The 18,214-nt window shown below is 42.9% G+C and overlaps 1 protein-coding gene across 4 annotated transcripts in view; it reads left to right on the top strand.

Annotated features, from left to right (window-relative positions):
• hectd4 (HECT domain containing E3 ubiquitin protein ligase 4) overlaps nt 1-18,214 on the top strand; it is a 96,958-nt gene that overhangs the window by 63,481 nt on the left and 15,263 nt on the right. For all 4 annotated transcript variants that reach the window (XM_012968793.3, XM_012968794.3, XM_004910504.4 and 1 more), the window contains exons 46-59: nt 9,442-9,603; nt 10,306-10,454; nt 10,895-10,974; nt 11,389-11,552; nt 11,751-11,988; nt 12,639-12,775; nt 13,073-13,199; nt 13,320-13,457; nt 13,631-13,767; nt 14,344-14,504; nt 15,643-15,824; nt 16,297-16,502; nt 17,247-17,377; nt 17,581-17,786. In XM_012968793.3, the coding sequence (XP_012824247.1) occupies nt 9,442-9,603; nt 10,306-10,454; nt 10,895-10,974; nt 11,389-11,552; nt 11,751-11,988; nt 12,639-12,775; nt 13,073-13,199; nt 13,320-13,457; nt 13,631-13,767; nt 14,344-14,504; nt 15,643-15,824; nt 16,297-16,502; nt 17,247-17,377; nt 17,581-17,786 (2,218 nt within the window). The remainder of the gene's footprint in view (nt 1-9,441; nt 9,604-10,305; nt 10,455-10,894; nt 10,975-11,388; nt 11,553-11,750; nt 11,989-12,638; nt 12,776-13,072; nt 13,200-13,319; nt 13,458-13,630; nt 13,768-14,343; nt 14,505-15,642; nt 15,825-16,296; nt 16,503-17,246; nt 17,378-17,580; nt 17,787-18,214) is intronic.

The following is an 18,214-nucleotide window of genomic DNA, read 5'->3' as shown; positions in this document are numbered from 1 at the left end:
AATATTTTTCTAGACCAAGGCTGTCTTTTTGGTTTATTGGAATTCTCCTTGGGATGTAAAACACAATAGGAAGATTGTGAGAGGAAGGCTACAGTCAGAAAGCCAGAAGGACTATGATTGCTTAGACACAGCTAGACTGTAGGCCAATAATACCTTACAGAAGCTTGGTAAAATACAGAAAATGTTAAATACAAACACATGAAACTGTTTAATGAAGAATTTACTCTGGGAATGGCACTGCCATTTTTAGAGCATTCTGCATAATATTTTATTCAGTGACAGATTTCATACCTTTACTTCTAATAAGGTAATTGTTCTGTCTCATATTTTACATAATGTAGATCTTGATTTACAGTATCTAGTAGAATTAAGTCTAAAACAACTGGACTTTTCTGAGTTTTTCTTGAAAACGTTTCACCACTCATCCGAGTGGCTTCTTCAGATCAAATGACTAGTAGGAAATTCCCCCGGCATTTAAACCCTTGAGGCTAGTACAGTCACAGATATCCAATCACAATGGTTCCATTGAACTTATTCAGTTAGGTGTTGGCTGAAACAGACCAAAGGTATGATCAAGTCACAATGGTACCATGATTCTCATTGATGCAGGTGTTATTGATGCTATCTCATAGCAATGTGTATCATGATACCATTGTGACTGGATCATACCTTCCTACACCTGTCGGTTTCAGACAACACCTAACTGAATAATTTCACTAGAACCATCTAATACAAAATTTGTGCTCGCTAAAAATAAAGTTAATGCAAATGTTATTTATGGTTCAGATATTCATCTGACTCAAAGGATCAAAGTACAAGTCCGTACCAAATGTGAAGTAGAGACCCAGGTGTCTATACCCCGGGTCTATCACTCAAGTAGTAGAAAAGTCTGAGAAGTGATATAAAGAAGCTCACCCTAGTCCCGTAGTGGTCCGGGTGCTCAGGGCCCCGAACCCGTAGCTAAGGCAAAATATCCAAAATAATGAAGGGTAAATCCAAGCGCACCGGACAGCAGGAGGCTGTCTTGAAACTTAGTCTTTATTCATCCATTTAAAAACAAGCCATGCCTAACCATCTAGACTTAATTCTACTAGATGCTGTATATCAGTGCTGTCCAACTGGCGGCCCGCGACCCCCCTCTGTGTGGCCCCCCACCTGTCTGGCTGCTTTGATGGCTTACTCTTGTGTAATCTTTAAATGGTATCAGTACTGTGATTAACTGCCCCCCTGCATGGTTCTCACCTCAGATTCAGGCTGTAATCAGGCTGTATTGTTTAAAAATGTAATCCCCTGTACTGTTCACACCTTTTAATCTCTGCATTGTTCACCCCCTGCAGTGTTCACACCTCAGGCTCAGGCTGCAATCACCACCATTGTTCCCCTGTTCACACCTCAGGAGCAGTAGAAACCCACAAATAATCCCTGCACACTACAAAAAGAACATATACTGAGGTGGTACTGCAATTAAAAGTTTTTTAATATATAGTTATTGTGCAGACTGTAGGAGCAGTGCCAGCATTGTGTCACTGTATGCTGCCTGTGTGTGCCATACACACACAGGCAGGGTAGGGCAAGCAGAGTATGGCACACACAGGCAGCATAGGGCAGGCAGAGTATGGCACACACAGGCAGCATAGGGCAGGCAGAGTATGGCACACACAGGCAGAGTATGGCACACACAGGCAGAGTATGGCACACACAGGCAGAGTATGGCACACACAGGCAGAGTATGGCACACACAGGCAGAGTATGGCACACACAGGCAGAGTATGGCACACACAGGCAGAGTATGGCACACACAGGCAGAGTATGGCACACACAGGCAGAGTATGGCACACACAGGCAGAGTATGGCACACACAGGCAGAGTATGGCACACACAGGCAGAGTATGGCACACACAGGCAGAGTATGGCACACACAGGCAGAGTATGGCACACACAGGCAGAGTATGGCACACACAGGCAGAGTATGGCACACACAGGCAGAGTATGGCACACACAGGCAGAGTATGGCACACACAGGCAGAGTATGGCACACACAGGCAGAGTATGGCACACACAGGCAGAGTATGGCACACACAGGCAGAGTATGGCACACACAGGCAGAGTATGGCACACACAGGCAGAGTATGGCACACACAGGCAGAGTATGGCACACACAGGCAGAGTATGGCACACACAGGCAGAGTATGGCACACACAGGCAGAGTATGGCACACACAGGCAGAGTATGGCACACACAGGCAGAGTATGGCACACACAGGCAGAGTATGGCACACACAGGCAGAGTATGGCACACACAGGCAGAGTATGGCACACACAGGCCAAGAATGGCACACACAGGCCAAGAATGGCACACACAGGCCAAGTATGGCACACACAGGCCAAGTATGGCACACACAGTGAAAGTATGGCACACAGGCAGGGTAGGGAAGGCAGAGTATGGCACACACAGGCAGGGTAGGGAAGGCAGAGTATGGCACACACAGGCAGGGTAGGGCAGGCAGAGTATGGCACACACAGGCAGGGTAGGGCAGGCAGAGTATGGCAGGTTTTTGCTGTACTACAACCATTAATATGGGTATGGTCATGTGATAACATGGGTGTGGTTTCAAGTGGGTGCAGTTTCAAAAAGGGGAGTGGTCAAAACTGGCTTCCATTATCGGCCCTCCACCACGTAGGTCGGAAAAATTCCGGCCCTCGGTACAACAGAAGTTGGACAGCACTGCTGTATATCATGACCTGGGTGAATGAGAATCTTTATAGACATGTAGGTCTTGAGTCACTAACATGTTAATTTTTTTGTGTGGTAATGTGTAAATTATTGTATTCAGAAAAGCATAATCTATTTGTTTCAGTAGAGGTATTGCACATGGAATGTAATAATTCAATTGGCACAACCCAAAACGGTGGTTAGTGACACAAGCTTTACTATTCTGCCATTAATTTATAGTCTTCATCTAACCCCATTATATGCTTTCGTAAATCACAACATTTAAACTGGCTACTATTAAATATTGACTATGAGTATGCAGTAAAAGGGAAGATATTGCACTTCAAACATTAGGGCTGCCTACTGTCATATTTCATGAAGGGTGATATCTACTCTAAGGACCCTGTCACAGAGTGTTTTTCATTTTACAAGAGAAAATCTCCTTTCCTGCTGTAGCACACAACAATACCTGCCTGTTCACAATAGCTGCAATCTTCAAATATTTGATAGTTTCCTCTCTTCATCTTTTTCACTACTCTAGCTGTATTCACTGTTTTCGACCCCCTGTTTAAAGGGACCCTTGGAGAAAAGAACCATCCTGTTTACATGTTCATGGGTTAGATGTTTTGCTATATGGCTGTTTAATGATTCATTTTTAGCTGGCTATACATGGGCTAACTTTCAGATTATAAATGGCTATGAACCAATGTGAACATGGTTGTACAGTTTATGGGCATTATATTACCAATCATCTATGTGACAATCAGGTATATTGCTAAATTGAGGGCTCATGGATTCCCGGGCTTTCTAATGACCATGTGGGAGACTGGCCCATAATTTGACCCAATACCCCTTTTGTCTAATGAATTAATAGGTAAGCTCACCACAGAACAGGCAAATCAATTGAAGGAACCAAACTGTTATCATACGCATCACTTTGTAAGTGGCGATTAGCATTAATTGGCTTACTAGCTCAAACATGGACAAGAATGGAGCTGCACTTGCTGAATGAATGTAACTAATTTAGAGCCTGGTCTAATTGAAATGTATTACTTTGTGTATTTTAATTTCTCATACGTCCTGGGGGACACAGGGACCATGGGGTTAAATCCCCTCCCATCAGGAGGCAGGACACTTCAAAACAAAGATCTTCCCCCCTATATAACCCCCCTTCCACCAACAGATACTCCAGTTTTTAATGTGTCCTCGCAAACTCAGGAGGTAGACAACGGCCCCAGGGGGCCCTACATTATTTCAATCTTCAGCGACTGGAGAATAGATCCAGAAACGGGGTAGGACCTGAACCAGTGTACTGGGCTCAATGAGTCAACCCCCACCGCGGGACCTGTACGGTCTGGGGTATCACCGCAATACCAGACCGAACACTTGGTCAGGCAGACCAGTGGAGGTGAGCGCGAGCTACGCTCTAGTCTCCCTCATACCACACTGCCTGTGATGGCCAGCCCAGGGAACATAACCCTGAATGGGTGGTTGGTTCCCGGCGGCAGGGACTCACGCCACACGGGGAACACATACACGGCAGCGATACTGGGGCGCGGGGCGGAGTGCCGGTGACACCTCAGCACTACCCTCGCTCCCCTCCCACACACTGCACAACTGTGTACCCGCCCGGTTACTCACCGGGGAACTCAGTAAGCGCGCGAAGGAGAGAGAACTTCCGGGTTGAACCCGCGAATACCCAGTGACGTCACTCCGTGACTTGGCGCCAACGCTCATGCTACGCCCTCAATTTCTCTCTTCGCGCCCTGCAGACGCACCACTCCAGTGGCGGCCATTTCTACCCTGCGCACCTCTTGAACAGCACTCGCTTCAGCAGCTAAGCTCTTTCCTCCTAAGTACTCCTTCCATCACCAGGTACCGGGAGGGGAAATAGCACAAGGGGAGGGACAGCAATAAGAACAATGGCTGAGGGAACGAGCGATTCACTCTTTACAAGGGGGGGGAAACCGAGCTCTAAGATCACCTTTTTCTCGTGTACAAAATGTAAAAATAAACTTAAAACAGGCCAAAAGGAGCCACTTTGCACAACATGCTCTGCAGCAACCACCGCAGACCCCCCAACACCACACACAAACCCTGTATCAGTGGCTGTGGTGGGAGGAGGCCCCTACTCCATCAGGCTCTGGGACTTCCGGAACCTCTGAGACACCAGCATGGGCAGTGTCCCTTTCAAATTCCCTTCAGGGAATACCAATGCTGGCCTCATCTCTAGATAAAATTCTAGAGAGATTGAGCTCCCCACCTGAAAACAGAAAGCCGGTAAAACGCAGGGCTACTACACCCTCAGGGCCTACCATTCCAATAGTCTCTCCTTCAGATTCAGAGGATGATCCTCTTAGCGAAGGGGAATTATCCCCATCTGAATCTGAAGGAGAGGAATCATCGTGTCCTTCTGATCACTCCAGAAAGGTGGAGGACTTAATTTTGGCAGTACTAGAGGTACTAAAAATTGATGAATCAGCCCCTTCGTCTAAGAAACCAAAGGGCCTATTCCGTAGGGCAACAGAACATTCCATTTCCTTTCCGATACATGAGCAACTCCAGGCCATAGTCCAGGAGGAATGGAATGCTCCAGAGCACAAATTACAGATAACTAAGAAATTTGCTAAACTGTATCCATTTCCCAAGGAGGAAATAGAAAAATGGAGCACACCACCGCTGGTGGATGCTCCTGTGTCACGTCTGTCAAAGAATACTGCCTTACCAGTACCAGACGCGTCAGCATTTAAAGACGCAGCAGACAAGAAACTGGAAGGTTTTCTTAAAGCCATATTCACTTCAACAGGTGCAGCATTCAGGCCCATCCTGGCAACTGCCTGGGTTGGACGGGCCCTAGAGGCATGGTCTGACATCCTTTTAACGGGAAACAGAGATGAAATGCCTTTTGAAGACATGGAAATCATCATTTCACGGATTCAAGAGGCAAGTTCCTTTCTTTGTGACGCCTCTCTGGATATCCTAAAAGCAGTAGCTCGCTCGTCAGCCATATATGTGGCAGCACGCCGAGTGTTATGGCTGCGTCTTTGGTCGGCGGATTTAAGCTCCAAGAAGTCCCTTACATCCCTACCATTTAAGGGTTCGCGTTTGTTTGGTGAGGAACTAGAGAAAATAATTTCACAAGCGACGGGAGGAAAAAGCACACTACTTCCACAACCTAAAACCAGAGGAAATCCAACCACAAATAAGAAACCTAGATATTTTCGTGGACAAGGATTTCGCCATTCCAAGACATCTTCACCACCACGACAGTCATCCTCTAGGGGACGATATCCCTACAAGAGTAAGAACAGCTGGCAGACCAGAAAGAACTCAGCCAAACCCTCTAACGACAAACAGTCATCAGCATGACTGGCCGAGATCAACCCAATCGGACCTCCCAGTAGGCGGCAAGCTAAAACACTTCGCACACAGATGGCACGAACATCTAAACGACCCATGGGTAGCCAACACCATCAAGATAGGATACCAATTAGAATTCCACCACCCTCCCCCACCAAGATTTTTCATGTCCAGAGTACCGAAAGACCCTCAAAAGAGAACGGCCTTTCTTTCCATTGTGGAGGAACTGATTCAGTCAGATGTGATTGCTCCGGTGCCCCCGGATCAGAGATTCACAGGATTTTACTCAAACCTATTTGTGGTACCCAAAAAGAATGGATCATTTCGCCCGGTACTAGACCTCAAGCTTCTCAACAAATGGATAATTTACCGACGATTCAAAATGGAATCCGTACGTTCGGTCATTTGGGCCATGGAACCAGGGGAATTTCTCACATCTCTGGACATGAAGGACGCTTACCTTCATGTCCCAATTTTTCCAGCTCATCAGGCCTACCTTCGCTTTGCCTTTCAGAACAACCACTTTCAATTCAAAGTGTTGCCCTTCGGACTATCGTCAGCACCACGCATATTTACAAAAATAATGGCAGTAATGGCAGCTCACCTCCGAGTCCAAGGAGTTTGTATAACTCCATACTTAGACGACCTACTGTTCAAGGCGAGATGATCAAGTCAAGCAGCGACCGAACTAGAGCAATCGATACAAACGCTGCAACAATTCGGTTGGACGATAAACAGACACAAATCCTCATTAATACCGACCCAGAGGATGCCCTTTCTGGGATTCATCTTCGATACGAACCAAGGAAAGGTGTTTCTACCGGAGGACAAGATTCAGAAACTGATATCATTGGTCAGAAGACTCAAGGCGGAACGGAATCCATCCATCCGATTTTGTATGAAAGTGTTGGGAATGATGGTATCCTCTACAGAGGCAGTCAGATTTGCACAATTCCATCTCAGACACCTACAGAAGAACATTCTATCAGCATGGAAAACTCACAAGCGACTCTCCAAGAGAATCAAACTATCACACCAGACAATGAGTTCCCTGAATTGGTGGTTAGTGCAATCACACCTGTCTCAAGGACGGTCGTTTGTGGAACCAATGTGGCAGGTGATAACCACCGATGCAAGTCTCTCGGGGTGGGGAGCAACATTCAGAAATCAGACAGCGCAGGGTCTCTGGTTGGAAGCAGAAACCAAAATGCCGATAAACATACTGGAAATCAGAGCAATATTCAATGCCCTACTGCATTGGGAGAAACAATTACTAGACCTAGACATTCGAATTCAGTCAGACAACGCCACAGCAGTGGCATATATCAATCGACAAGGGGGGACGAGAAGTCCCACAGCCTCAAGCGAAGTAAGAAAAATCCTGAACTGGGCGGAGAATCATGTGTATCAGATATCAGCGGTACACATACCAGGAGTAGCAAATTGGGAAGCAGATTTCCTAAGTCGCCACCAGTTAGATTCAACCGAGTGGGAACTAAACTCCGAAGTCTTCGAGTACATAGTGACCGTCTGGGGTCAACCAGAAATAGACCTCATGGCATCGCGCCACAACCGGAAGACAGAGAGATTCATGGCAAAGACAAGAGATCCATTAGCGACAGCAGTCGACGCTCTGACAGCAAAATGGGTAGCAACATTGGCATACGTATTTCCTCCCATAGCTATGCTGCCTCGTATACTCAAGAGAATAAAGCGGGAAAGAGGTACATTTATCGTAATAGCTCCCTGCTGGCCGAGAAGGTCATGGTTCTCGGACCTGAAGGAAATGTCAGTCGAACAACCGTTGAAACTACCCAGTCGGGTAGACCTTCTACATCAAGGTCCAATTGTGCACTCCAAACCAGAGATGTTTTGTTTGATGGCATGGCTGTTGAAAAGTCCATTTTAATTAGAAAAGGGTTCTCACCCGAAGTGGCTCAAACCATGATCAGAGCTAGGAAGAACGTTTCTTCTAAATCATACCACAGAATATGGAAGTTATTCATTAACTGGTGCTCATCCCGACAAATTGACTATGAGAAAGCGGACATTCCTGTAGTTCTACAATTTCTTCAGGAAGGCTTAGACAAAGGGCTGGGTCTGAGTTCCTTAAAAGTGCAAGTATCATCTTTATCGGTTCTGTTACAATCAAGATTAGCATTACAAGAAGATGTAAGGGTATTTCTACAAGGAGTGGCTCATGTAGTTCCTCCCATACGGTCTCCGGTTCCTCCTTGGGATCTGAATACGGTTTTGGTAGCATTGACCAATTCCCCTTTTGAACCGATTTCTATCATTGAAATGCAGTGGCTCACTTGGAAAACGGTTTTCCTAGTGGCGATATCATCGGCACGAAGGGTGTCGGAAATAGGAGCATTATCCTGTAATTCTCCTTATTTAATCTTTCATACGGAAAAAGCAATCTTAAGGACCAGACCTTCCTTTCTGCCCAAAGTAGTTTCCCCTTTTCACTTGAACGAGGAAATAGTAATTCCTTCCTTTTGTAGCACACCCAAGAATGCCAAGGAAGAGAAGTTACACAACATAGATGTGGTGCGTGCCCTACACACGTACGTGGAACGAACAGCCTCATTTAGAAAATCAGATGCATTATTCGTAATTCCGTCAGGCAGCCGAAAGGGATTCCCAGCTTCCAAAGCCACCATTGCCAGGTGGATCAGGGAGGCAATCCGTCGGGCATATATTTCCCTCCAGAAGCCTCCTCCATTTCGAATAAAGGCACACTCCACTAGGGCAATGGGTGCCTCATGGGCTTGTAGAAACATGGCATCTGCGGAGCAGTTGTGCAGAGCAGCAACTTGGGCTTCGGTTCACACTTTCACTAAGCATTACAGATTTGATACTTTTGCATCTGCAGAAGCGGCATTTGGTCGCAAAGTTTTGCAGTCAGTAGTACTGTAAGAGTTATATTAGTTATTCTGTTTTCTTTCCCACCCTATCAAGGGACGTCTTTGGTATGTCCCCATGGTCCCTGTGTCCCCCAGGACGTATGAGAAAAAGGGATTTCTTTACTTACCGTAAAATCCTTTTCTCTCTAGTCCTATGGGGGACACAGGGCCTCCCTCCCAGAAAACAATGGGAGGTAGCTCCTTCTACTCAGCCAGTTATGTTACGAGTTAAGTTATCAGTTGGAATAGTTTGCTCGGTTCTTTGAAACAACTGGAGTATCTGTTGGTGGAAGGGGGGTTATATAGGGGGGAAGATCTTTGTTTTGAAGTGTCCTGCCTCCTGATGGGAGGGGATTTAACCCCATGGTCCCTGTGTCCCCCATAGGACTAGAGAGAAAAGGATTTTACGGTAAGTAAAGAAATCCCTTTATCTGAAACAAATATTTTTATTTTTTTGCAGCCCAAGGAAATCACCTGGTCTCCTTCCAGGGTATTCCCTCCTGTGAGAGCCTGTATGTTTTCATCCCATCTAACAGCAGTAACATTTCTGGCTGACCCAAGTGCTGGTGGGGGACTTCCTCGCGGCACATTTATATATGCAACATCCCCTGTTCCAGTACAGGTAAGGGCTTTTATGTACAAGAAATTCCTTGACTGTGAGACACTCAAGTGTCTGTTGAATGCATTTAAGTAGTAGTGCTTGCTGTATCTAGTATAAATAAATTTAAATCATCTGGACTTGTTTGGTAATCATTGAAGATGTTTCACTACTCATCCGAGCAGCTTCTTCAGTTCAACCGGATGAGTAGTGAAACGTCTTCAATGATTACCAAACAAGTCCAGTTGCTTTAAATTTATTTATACTAGATATACCATGACCTGGATGAATGAAAATCTTCATAGACATAGTGCCATAGTGGCACATTATAATTAGGTTATCACATTACTTGAAAAATCATAAACATGCAAACCTTTCCAGCATTAAACTCAAAAATTGTCCCTGATTTTTACATAAACTGATAACTACTGCTAGTATATATTTGCACAAGCTATCCCTATACCAAAATGTCTTACTGGGCATTTTTCTGAGTGATTCCATAGTCACTAGCAAGCACAGGCTGTGCTGCATTCATAGGTCTTTGCAGTCTATTATGGGGCACGTTTTGATGCTAAAAGTGAACAGGGGTACAGAATGCTCAAAATACATCTGTTTGCGCCTTTTTTGTTGCATAAATTAACCTTATACCCTTATAACACCTTATCCTTGTAGGGCTCATTATGCTATAAATGTTTATATAGACTTTGCACACATCTTTTTAACTAGGCACCATCTTTTTACTGGGAAATAGAAGTAGTTTCCTATGGAGACACAGATGATGACACTGGCCCTATTGTATCATTTGGGTTTGCTACAGAAGCAGAGAAGCGGGATGGAGCATGGACAAACCCAGTCGGTACCTGTCTTTTTCATAAGTAAGTGGCTTTGTTAAACTGAATACTGGCATTAGTTTGTACATCAGTCTATAAGACACAACAAATATAATTTTCCTAGCATAACAATGTGTGGGGCCCTCTGATCCCTTTTTTTTATTGTTAAATTATTGTATGACCCCTGTTTGTTATAAATTATTTAGAGTGCTATGAAACTTGCTAATGCTCTGTAAATAAGTAAAGATAAAGAGTATTACTCAATATTTTGTCTGAGGGAAAACTATAGGCAAAAACCTACCCCACAGCTACATTCTAAAGCACATTCTGGCACCCCTTTCACATTTTCAGTGAAACTTTTCTGTGACTTTGTAAAAAAAAAATATATAGAAAATATAGCACTTGCTCTTGTTTATATCCTAATTGAATGTATTTAAATAATCATGGCACAAACAAAACCATGTGTTTATATTTGTATTTATTAGCAATGGTCGAGCTGTACATTACAATGGATCAAGTCTCTTACAGTGGAAGAGTGTTCGATTAGATGTGACTCTTGCTCCTGGTAAGGATGTGGGGTTTTTTCAAAATTTCTACTCAATTGTTGCTATTATTTTCGAAGGGTTTTATAAGGTCTTCTATCCGAAGTAATTTAGAATTTAGCATTTTTCTACTCTAGTTTTTTGCATTTAATAAAAGGGTGGTAGTGCCAACACTATGCACCCCCCTCCATTGATTATAATCACTTTCCTTAAACCACGAGACAGTGCTCCTGTCATTATGCCTTTCCTTATCCTTCATTTTTCTGAGATGTTTTGTTTTTGGGGGCAAAACAATGGAAAAGGAGGTTCCCAGGGATAGTGTCAAGCTGCACAGTGTGTGTTGACATCCAGGCCAGATATTTGACTGGAAACTTTCAGCTACTTTCACCATCTTGTTAAGCATTTGTTCTTCTAAGAGCATTCCCTTTGTGTTACAGGTGATGTTGCTGGAATAGGTTGGGAGAGAACTGAAGGAACACCACCACCCCCAGGGCAGCCTGCCAAGGGCAGAGTCTACTTTACTTACTGTGGACAGAGGCTTACTCCGTTCTTAGAGGATGTCTCTGGGGGCATGTGGCCAGTTGTGCATATTCAGAAAAAGGTAAATATGTCTGATTTATCTTCAGCTATACAAAAGCTTTCTTCTATGAAAAGGGATGTTGAATTAATAATTAATGGATTGACAGATGGCTTGCTAAAGTTTAAATAATACAGGTAAAGCAGCGAGCAATGTGGTATATTCTGGTGTGACTCCCAAATGCTATTATTTATGCCTTGTGTATCTCTATTTCCAAACTAGAACACTAAAGTCCGTGCAAATTTTGGATGCAGACAGTTTGCTTTTGCCGAGGGTCAAGCTCATCGCAATGCAGCAGATTTGTGCATTGATTTGGCTGAAGAGATAAGTGCAAACTTTGAAGCATTGCCCTTTGCTATGGCATCTGACAGTGATAATGATGCTGGGACAAGCATAGCATCTGATCCTGGAACTCATGGACCTCCTTGCCGTATTGCTGCAGTTTCTACTGTGCAACAGCGTAAGTCAGTCTGTTCTACAGATTAAATAGCAGTTAATTGGCACTATACAGATATAAAAAGGTCCCCCAGGAAAGCTGTGCTCTGGTCTTGTGACACTGGATCCCTGAGATATCTGAGCACATCAGCATGTGCGGGCAGGGTAGGGGGTTGAGTTTGCACACACTTTATTTAAATGGTATTTAACCTATTTATACTAAACCCATATGCTGCTCTGGATATGTGTGCTGTGATGGGATTGCTATGTGCCTGTCACTGCTCTCATATGGCTTGAGTGGCCAAAGGAAGGAGAACAACTAAGGGCTTTTGCAAGTACATTCACACTAAGTCATTAGTCACAGGAACCAAACATAAACAGAGTATACAAGTGCTCATGTAGGAAGCACAAAGTACCAGATCAAAAATACAGCACTTGGTGCAGAGAGTAGCATCCTGATGCATCCCTAGCTTGCGCATGTAAATGACCCATAAGTTGGGAGTGGGAGGACCCCTACATGCCTCTCATATTGTACTGCTTACATTTGCTGTGCCAACTTTTCTTCTCTTTTCTTCCTGTTACATTTTCATTTATATTATAAATATATAAAATCTTAAACATTATGGGATGAACACGTGTGTAGTGGCTAAAACGTCCCCTGTCATTGCCTTCTAGAATATGACAGTGATGCCTCATGCCGTTACAAGGTAGAGCTGAGTTATCAAGACTTTGTGACCTCTGGACCTGATCCACACCCACCTCCCATTGCAGATGATGAAAGTGATGATGATGACGATGATGATATTCCTCGAGTAAGATTATTATAATTCTTTGTTCCTAGCACTCATGCTCTTGAAGTTGCTTCTTTTTAGTTGGTGCAGGTAGAACAATGCAGGTAGAACAATGAGTGCAACAATTTGATCGGTTACCATAGGTTACTGCCCATGGGCAAATTTGCCCAGTGTTGATAAATGACCCCCAGTGTATCAGAACTAAATCAGCAAGAAACAAGAATTCGGCTCATCACTGCCAAAGTAGCATGTATCACTACATTCCATTTATGACTGGTTACTCATCAGGATGGATTTGCCTGTTTTTGTATTTCAAAGGAGGATCATTATGCTCTTTTGGTAAAAGCATGGGAGACCAAAGTTTTTCCAACCATTCGAAGACGTTTCCGTAACGAGGCAGAGAGAAAGTCTGGCCTGGACCAGATTAAGGGAGCTCTTCAGCTAGGTAAGGAATAATGCTGAAGCTAGAAGTGATGCAGACGTATATCAGAATACAGCGCTTTTTTGTGACATTTCAAACCTTAATATAGCTTAGAAACGTCAAAACTGTGTTGTTGTATTGCAGGAATGGTGGATATAGCGAGGCAAACTGTAGAGTTCCTCTATGAAGAAAATGGTGGCATTCCAAGAGATCTCTATCTTCCTACTATTGAGGATATCAAGGATGAGGCAAATAAATTCACCATTGATAAAGTTCGCAAAGGTAGTTTTCATGAACTCTCTCAAATTTGCTGTATGTCTGGTTGATAAGTGGTCACATGTTATCGGTCCAGTACCACGTGTTTCTATTCAGTTACTGATGATTTTTTTATTTAATTTCTCATTACCACACTGTATGACAATGTGTCAAAATATTTTTGATCTCTTTCTTTGTAGGACTCACAGTGGTCATTCGATCCCCAGATAGCAACAATGTAGCTGGGACAACTGTGGGAACAGCTTTACCCAAGTTTGCCATCCGTGGTATGCTGAAGACATTCTCTCTACATGGGGTGGTTCTGGATGTGGATTCAGTAAGTGGAAATTTTCGTTCTATAGTGCTTGTATTGGGAGCAATTATTTAAAGGGGGTGGTGTTTTTAAAATAAAAAGCGTTTTTTGGAGCTAAACAATTCTTTTTTTGAGGAAATGGGAGGTTTACTGGGCATGTATAGGCCAGATGTCGATTGGTGTGATCAGGCCGAAAATCAGCAAGATATGAGTCAGGTAGATTAGAAAATCTTTTCAGCCATGGACTGCATAAGTTGCTGATTCTGTCCTCTGTCCTGATAAGTCTGCAAAAGGCCTTTTATGATCTGTTCATTGGCTTAACACATGAGCGGCCACATCAGGGAAAGATCCAATTATTTGGTGATCTTGCCAAACAAGCAGATCTTTTCTTGTAAACTCTGTTTATGTTTGGTTCCTGTGACAATGGAAGATTTGTTGATTTGCTCAAGGGCATTTGTTGTTCACCTCTCTGAGTCAGAATCCAGACCCGAACTTCAATGTATTTTTAAATTATTAAATATCTGCATTTTGTTTGACATTAGGGGCTGGAGTGAAGCCATATAAATATTAATTTGTGCCTCTGTGTTTGTTTGTTTATAGGTTAATGAGCTGGTTCAGGTAGAGACTTACCTCCGGAGTGAAGGGGTATTAGTGAGATACTGGTATCCCATAGATATGCTAGAAAGACCTCCTGCGGGATACAGGAGAATGGCAACCAATGGACTGGTGACTTTAGATAGCACTAACATCCAGATTCATAGGTGAGTATATGATTTTATTTTTTGAAACATAAGATTTGCTACAAAAGCCAAAGGGCCATAGAGCATGAGTCATGCAAAAATGACTGCTTCATAACTGTAAAGCCTCTTAGGTTTTTTGGAAATGACCACCAGTATTGATTGAATTGGTTGTATTTAGCCTGCAAAGCCTCGGTTCGCCATCTGTGATAGTCATAAACCAATGGCACTCCATTAAGCAGGTGGTTATTGCCTGCTGTTATCAAATGCAAATATATGTAGATGCATGGTCATTCAAATAACATACTGTTACATGTAACCATGCTGATTTAGAATAGAACTTAACTCCATAATACAGAAATTGTAAACCTGTGTACAGTGTAGACTACGAGCAAGTTGCCTTGGTAACAAATGGCCTCGGTGTGTGTTCGCAAGAAGGTTACAAAAAAGTATTACTGTTAATGCATTTTGTGCATCCATGGTTATTTCCTAAACAACTTCATCACTGTTTGTGCTTCATTTAGTGTCAACAGCACACAAATAGTCTTGCAAGATACATGGCAAGACCAATAAATGTTAGAGATCAAAGTTACAGCAGTAAGGGAATAGAAAAAATGCAGTCTTTATTCAGGAAAGGCTTACGGTACATGCAGTATTATTATTTATATAGTGCCATCGCACAATGCAGCGCTTTACAGAGTAACAGTTCACATATACAGACAAGCATCACCAGAATTCACAGCTACAGTTGGATATTGTTAGGAGACAGCAGGGAAATTGCCTTAGCTTATGTCATTCTAGCTGTTCTTGACACATATTGCCACAATGTCTGCTGAAAATCTAGCAGAAAGTGTACAGTATATGGGAATATTATTTTGGGAACTTCTCCTCCTTTGGGATTTCCAGTGGCCTCTCTGGCATTCGTATTTTGAAAAACTGAAGTGAAGAATTGTCTTTTGTTCCATTACCATGACTGATAAAGGCATCAGGTTGGTGCATGATTTCCCTGTCAGAAAAGCTCATGAGTAGTGTGCTACACACATGCAGAAAGTGATATAATTAGGAAATCTAAGTTGTGACTTCATAATCCCATTCTGATGGGTATATATGCTACAGTCTCAGTAACCACAATGACAACCTTCCTTTTTCTCTTTTATTCCAGAGAGCTGTTGCGGTGTGAGTCTGCACTTGCCAGGCTTTACTGTCGTGTGGCTTTGCTTAACATCTTTGCTCCTAAGTCTCCGCACACTTTCACTCGCCTGTTCCATATTCCTGCTATCCGAGACATTACATTGGAGCATTTACAGCTTCTGTCAAATCAGCTTCTAATGCCACCCCTTCCAGGTAACATAGTGCATATATACTGGTATATCCTTTTAGTCAGATGAGCTGTACCTCTTTTTATGAATATAGGAGGAAAACCAATTTTATATAAACATTTGTGTTTCAATTCCCTGCCATTGACAGTTCATGTTTATTATGTTGATGCAGCCTGAGAGCAGTGGGGCCAGTGTCCAGTACTAGTGTTTTGTGTTTTCTTTGCTATCTCAGTATACAAGTTTAATTTCTGAGCTGCCAGACAGACTTGGTAAAGATCAATAAGACTGTATGTCTTGCATATTATTGTTAGTCATCATTGGTGCAATGTGAATTAGCATCTGGGCTCATTATTGCAGCTTGTATTAGATATTGTTGTGCTGAAATTAAATTCATTCTTTTTTCTTTTCAAGTGATGGATGTCCTTGTTGGCCTGTTTACATCTGTGTTTGGTTTCTGCTGTTTTCCTTTTTAAATCTGTGTCTATATCTCTCTGCAGACGGAACCATTACCTCCAGCTCTATCCTTCTTGCCCAGTCCTTGCAACATTGCATCTACTCCCAGAACTGCTCAACAACAGATTTGTTCTACCAGGGCAATGCACAGCCAATAAGAGAGTGGCTTGGTGTGGCCATAACCAGGGCCCTGCATCAAGGAGAGGACAGTCTCTTGGATCTGACAAAACAAATCTGTTCCTTCTTGCAAGTAGGCTTGCATACTATTGCTCTAGAAATCTTCCTTTTATTTTACAGTTTGTGCTTTTTTGATGCTTTATAAGCAGAGTTCATTTTATCATAGCTTTTAAAAGGAGAACTAAACCGTTACTGCACTAGACTAACATTTCATAATTTCTATAACAGCAATGATCCAGGCTTTTAAAGTTGTACACAGGTGGTCACCATCTTGGATTCTGTTAGAAGTTCCAGTGACACTGTACATTCTCATTGTGCCCTGGGCAGCTGTTGAGATGCTAAGCTTAGGGATTGTCACAAATTGTTAAATAGAAAATGAGGTTCACGTATTGTTCACATACCGGGCTGCTTATAAAATGTTGATGCAAATTGCACTGGTTTCTGAGCTGCCATGTAAGGAGAATCGAAATTAATTACTGATCAGCCTTATATGGTGACTTCTATATATACAGTATATTGTCTGTGTCGGTCCCTAAGCTCAGTAACTGAACGGAAGCACAGAGCATGTGCAGTGATCAGCAGAAAAGAAGATAGGGAGCTTTGTTCAAATGGCACTGCTGTTTTTTATGTGGGAGGCAATTTAACTGCAGATTTCTTATACAAAAAAGTTTCAAATCTAATCAGATCTTTCTTTGCATACACATTTGCATACACGTTTTTTATGGATAGTATAAATGATCATTTACTTTTGGGATTTTATACCATTGTAAAAGTTTGATTGGTAAAATTTGGTTCTTTTTTATTTTTGTGTTTTTAGAATGCGCCGGAACAGTTTCCATCTGAAGAATTTCCCATCTCTGAATCCAAGCTCAGTATGGATGTTAATTTTCCTGGGGCAGCTTTTGTTATTGTTTCTTGTATAGAGAGTCCGTCTGGATTTAGAAAAGAGTAAGTTAATTTATCCTAACATTAATAGTTAGCATAGCCCAGATACATTATAAGTAAATTGTTTATGCTAGTGCATGTATATACACCCTAGAGGAGGGATCACAACTATAACAACACCAAAGGGAAGGGGTATTGCTTGAAGTTTTTTATTTAGTTAGGGCAAATACAGTTCTTGGCATCACTAAGCCTATTTTTCTTTGCAGCTCCTCCTTGTACAAGGCTCCCTGGTCTAGAGTCATGGTATATGGCCTTGGACATAAAGTAAAGAGGAATGGACAGCTGAACCTGATAGAATCAGTTTGTTATCCACGTGATGCCTCCCCAAGTAACACAGGCCTCACTCCCCCACCAACCACAAACCAGTACCCAACAGCGATTATTCCCACTGACAAGGTCCACGTCAAACTTGGTAAATATATACAATTGCTTTGCACCTTACCTATATATTCAACAGAAAACTCCACATATGTCATCATTATTTATTAACATAGCTCCAGCAATTATTTATTGATTTAAAGTTACTTTATATCAAATGGTTTTTACAGTACATGAGGTTACAGAATAACACAGCAGGATATGTGAACCATTTCAACAACTACCCCTATACAAAATAATTAGGCACAATACAGGAGCAGGGCCTTGGTTGGTAAGGAGCAGGGCTGGAACTAGTGGTAAGCAGAATAGGTGGCTGCCGAGGTCACAGCTATGGGGTGGGGAGCAAAATGGGCAAGCAAGCAGGGTTGAGGATTCTGGGCAGGGGGGGTTTGAAATGCTGGCAGGGAGGTGGTCGTTGCTGTCTTTGTGGTGGGCCATGGGGAAGGAGGAGAAGAGGTACTT

The sequence above is a fragment of the Xenopus tropicalis genome, chromosome 1 (assembly GCF_000004195.4).
Source record: "Xenopus tropicalis strain Nigerian chromosome 1, UCB_Xtro_10.0, whole genome shotgun sequence".
NCBI lineage: Eukaryota > Metazoa > Chordata > Amphibia > Anura > Pipidae > Xenopus > Xenopus tropicalis.
The sequence above is the reverse complement of the archived record's forward strand: the minus strand, read 5'-3'. Positions and strand labels throughout refer to the sequence as shown.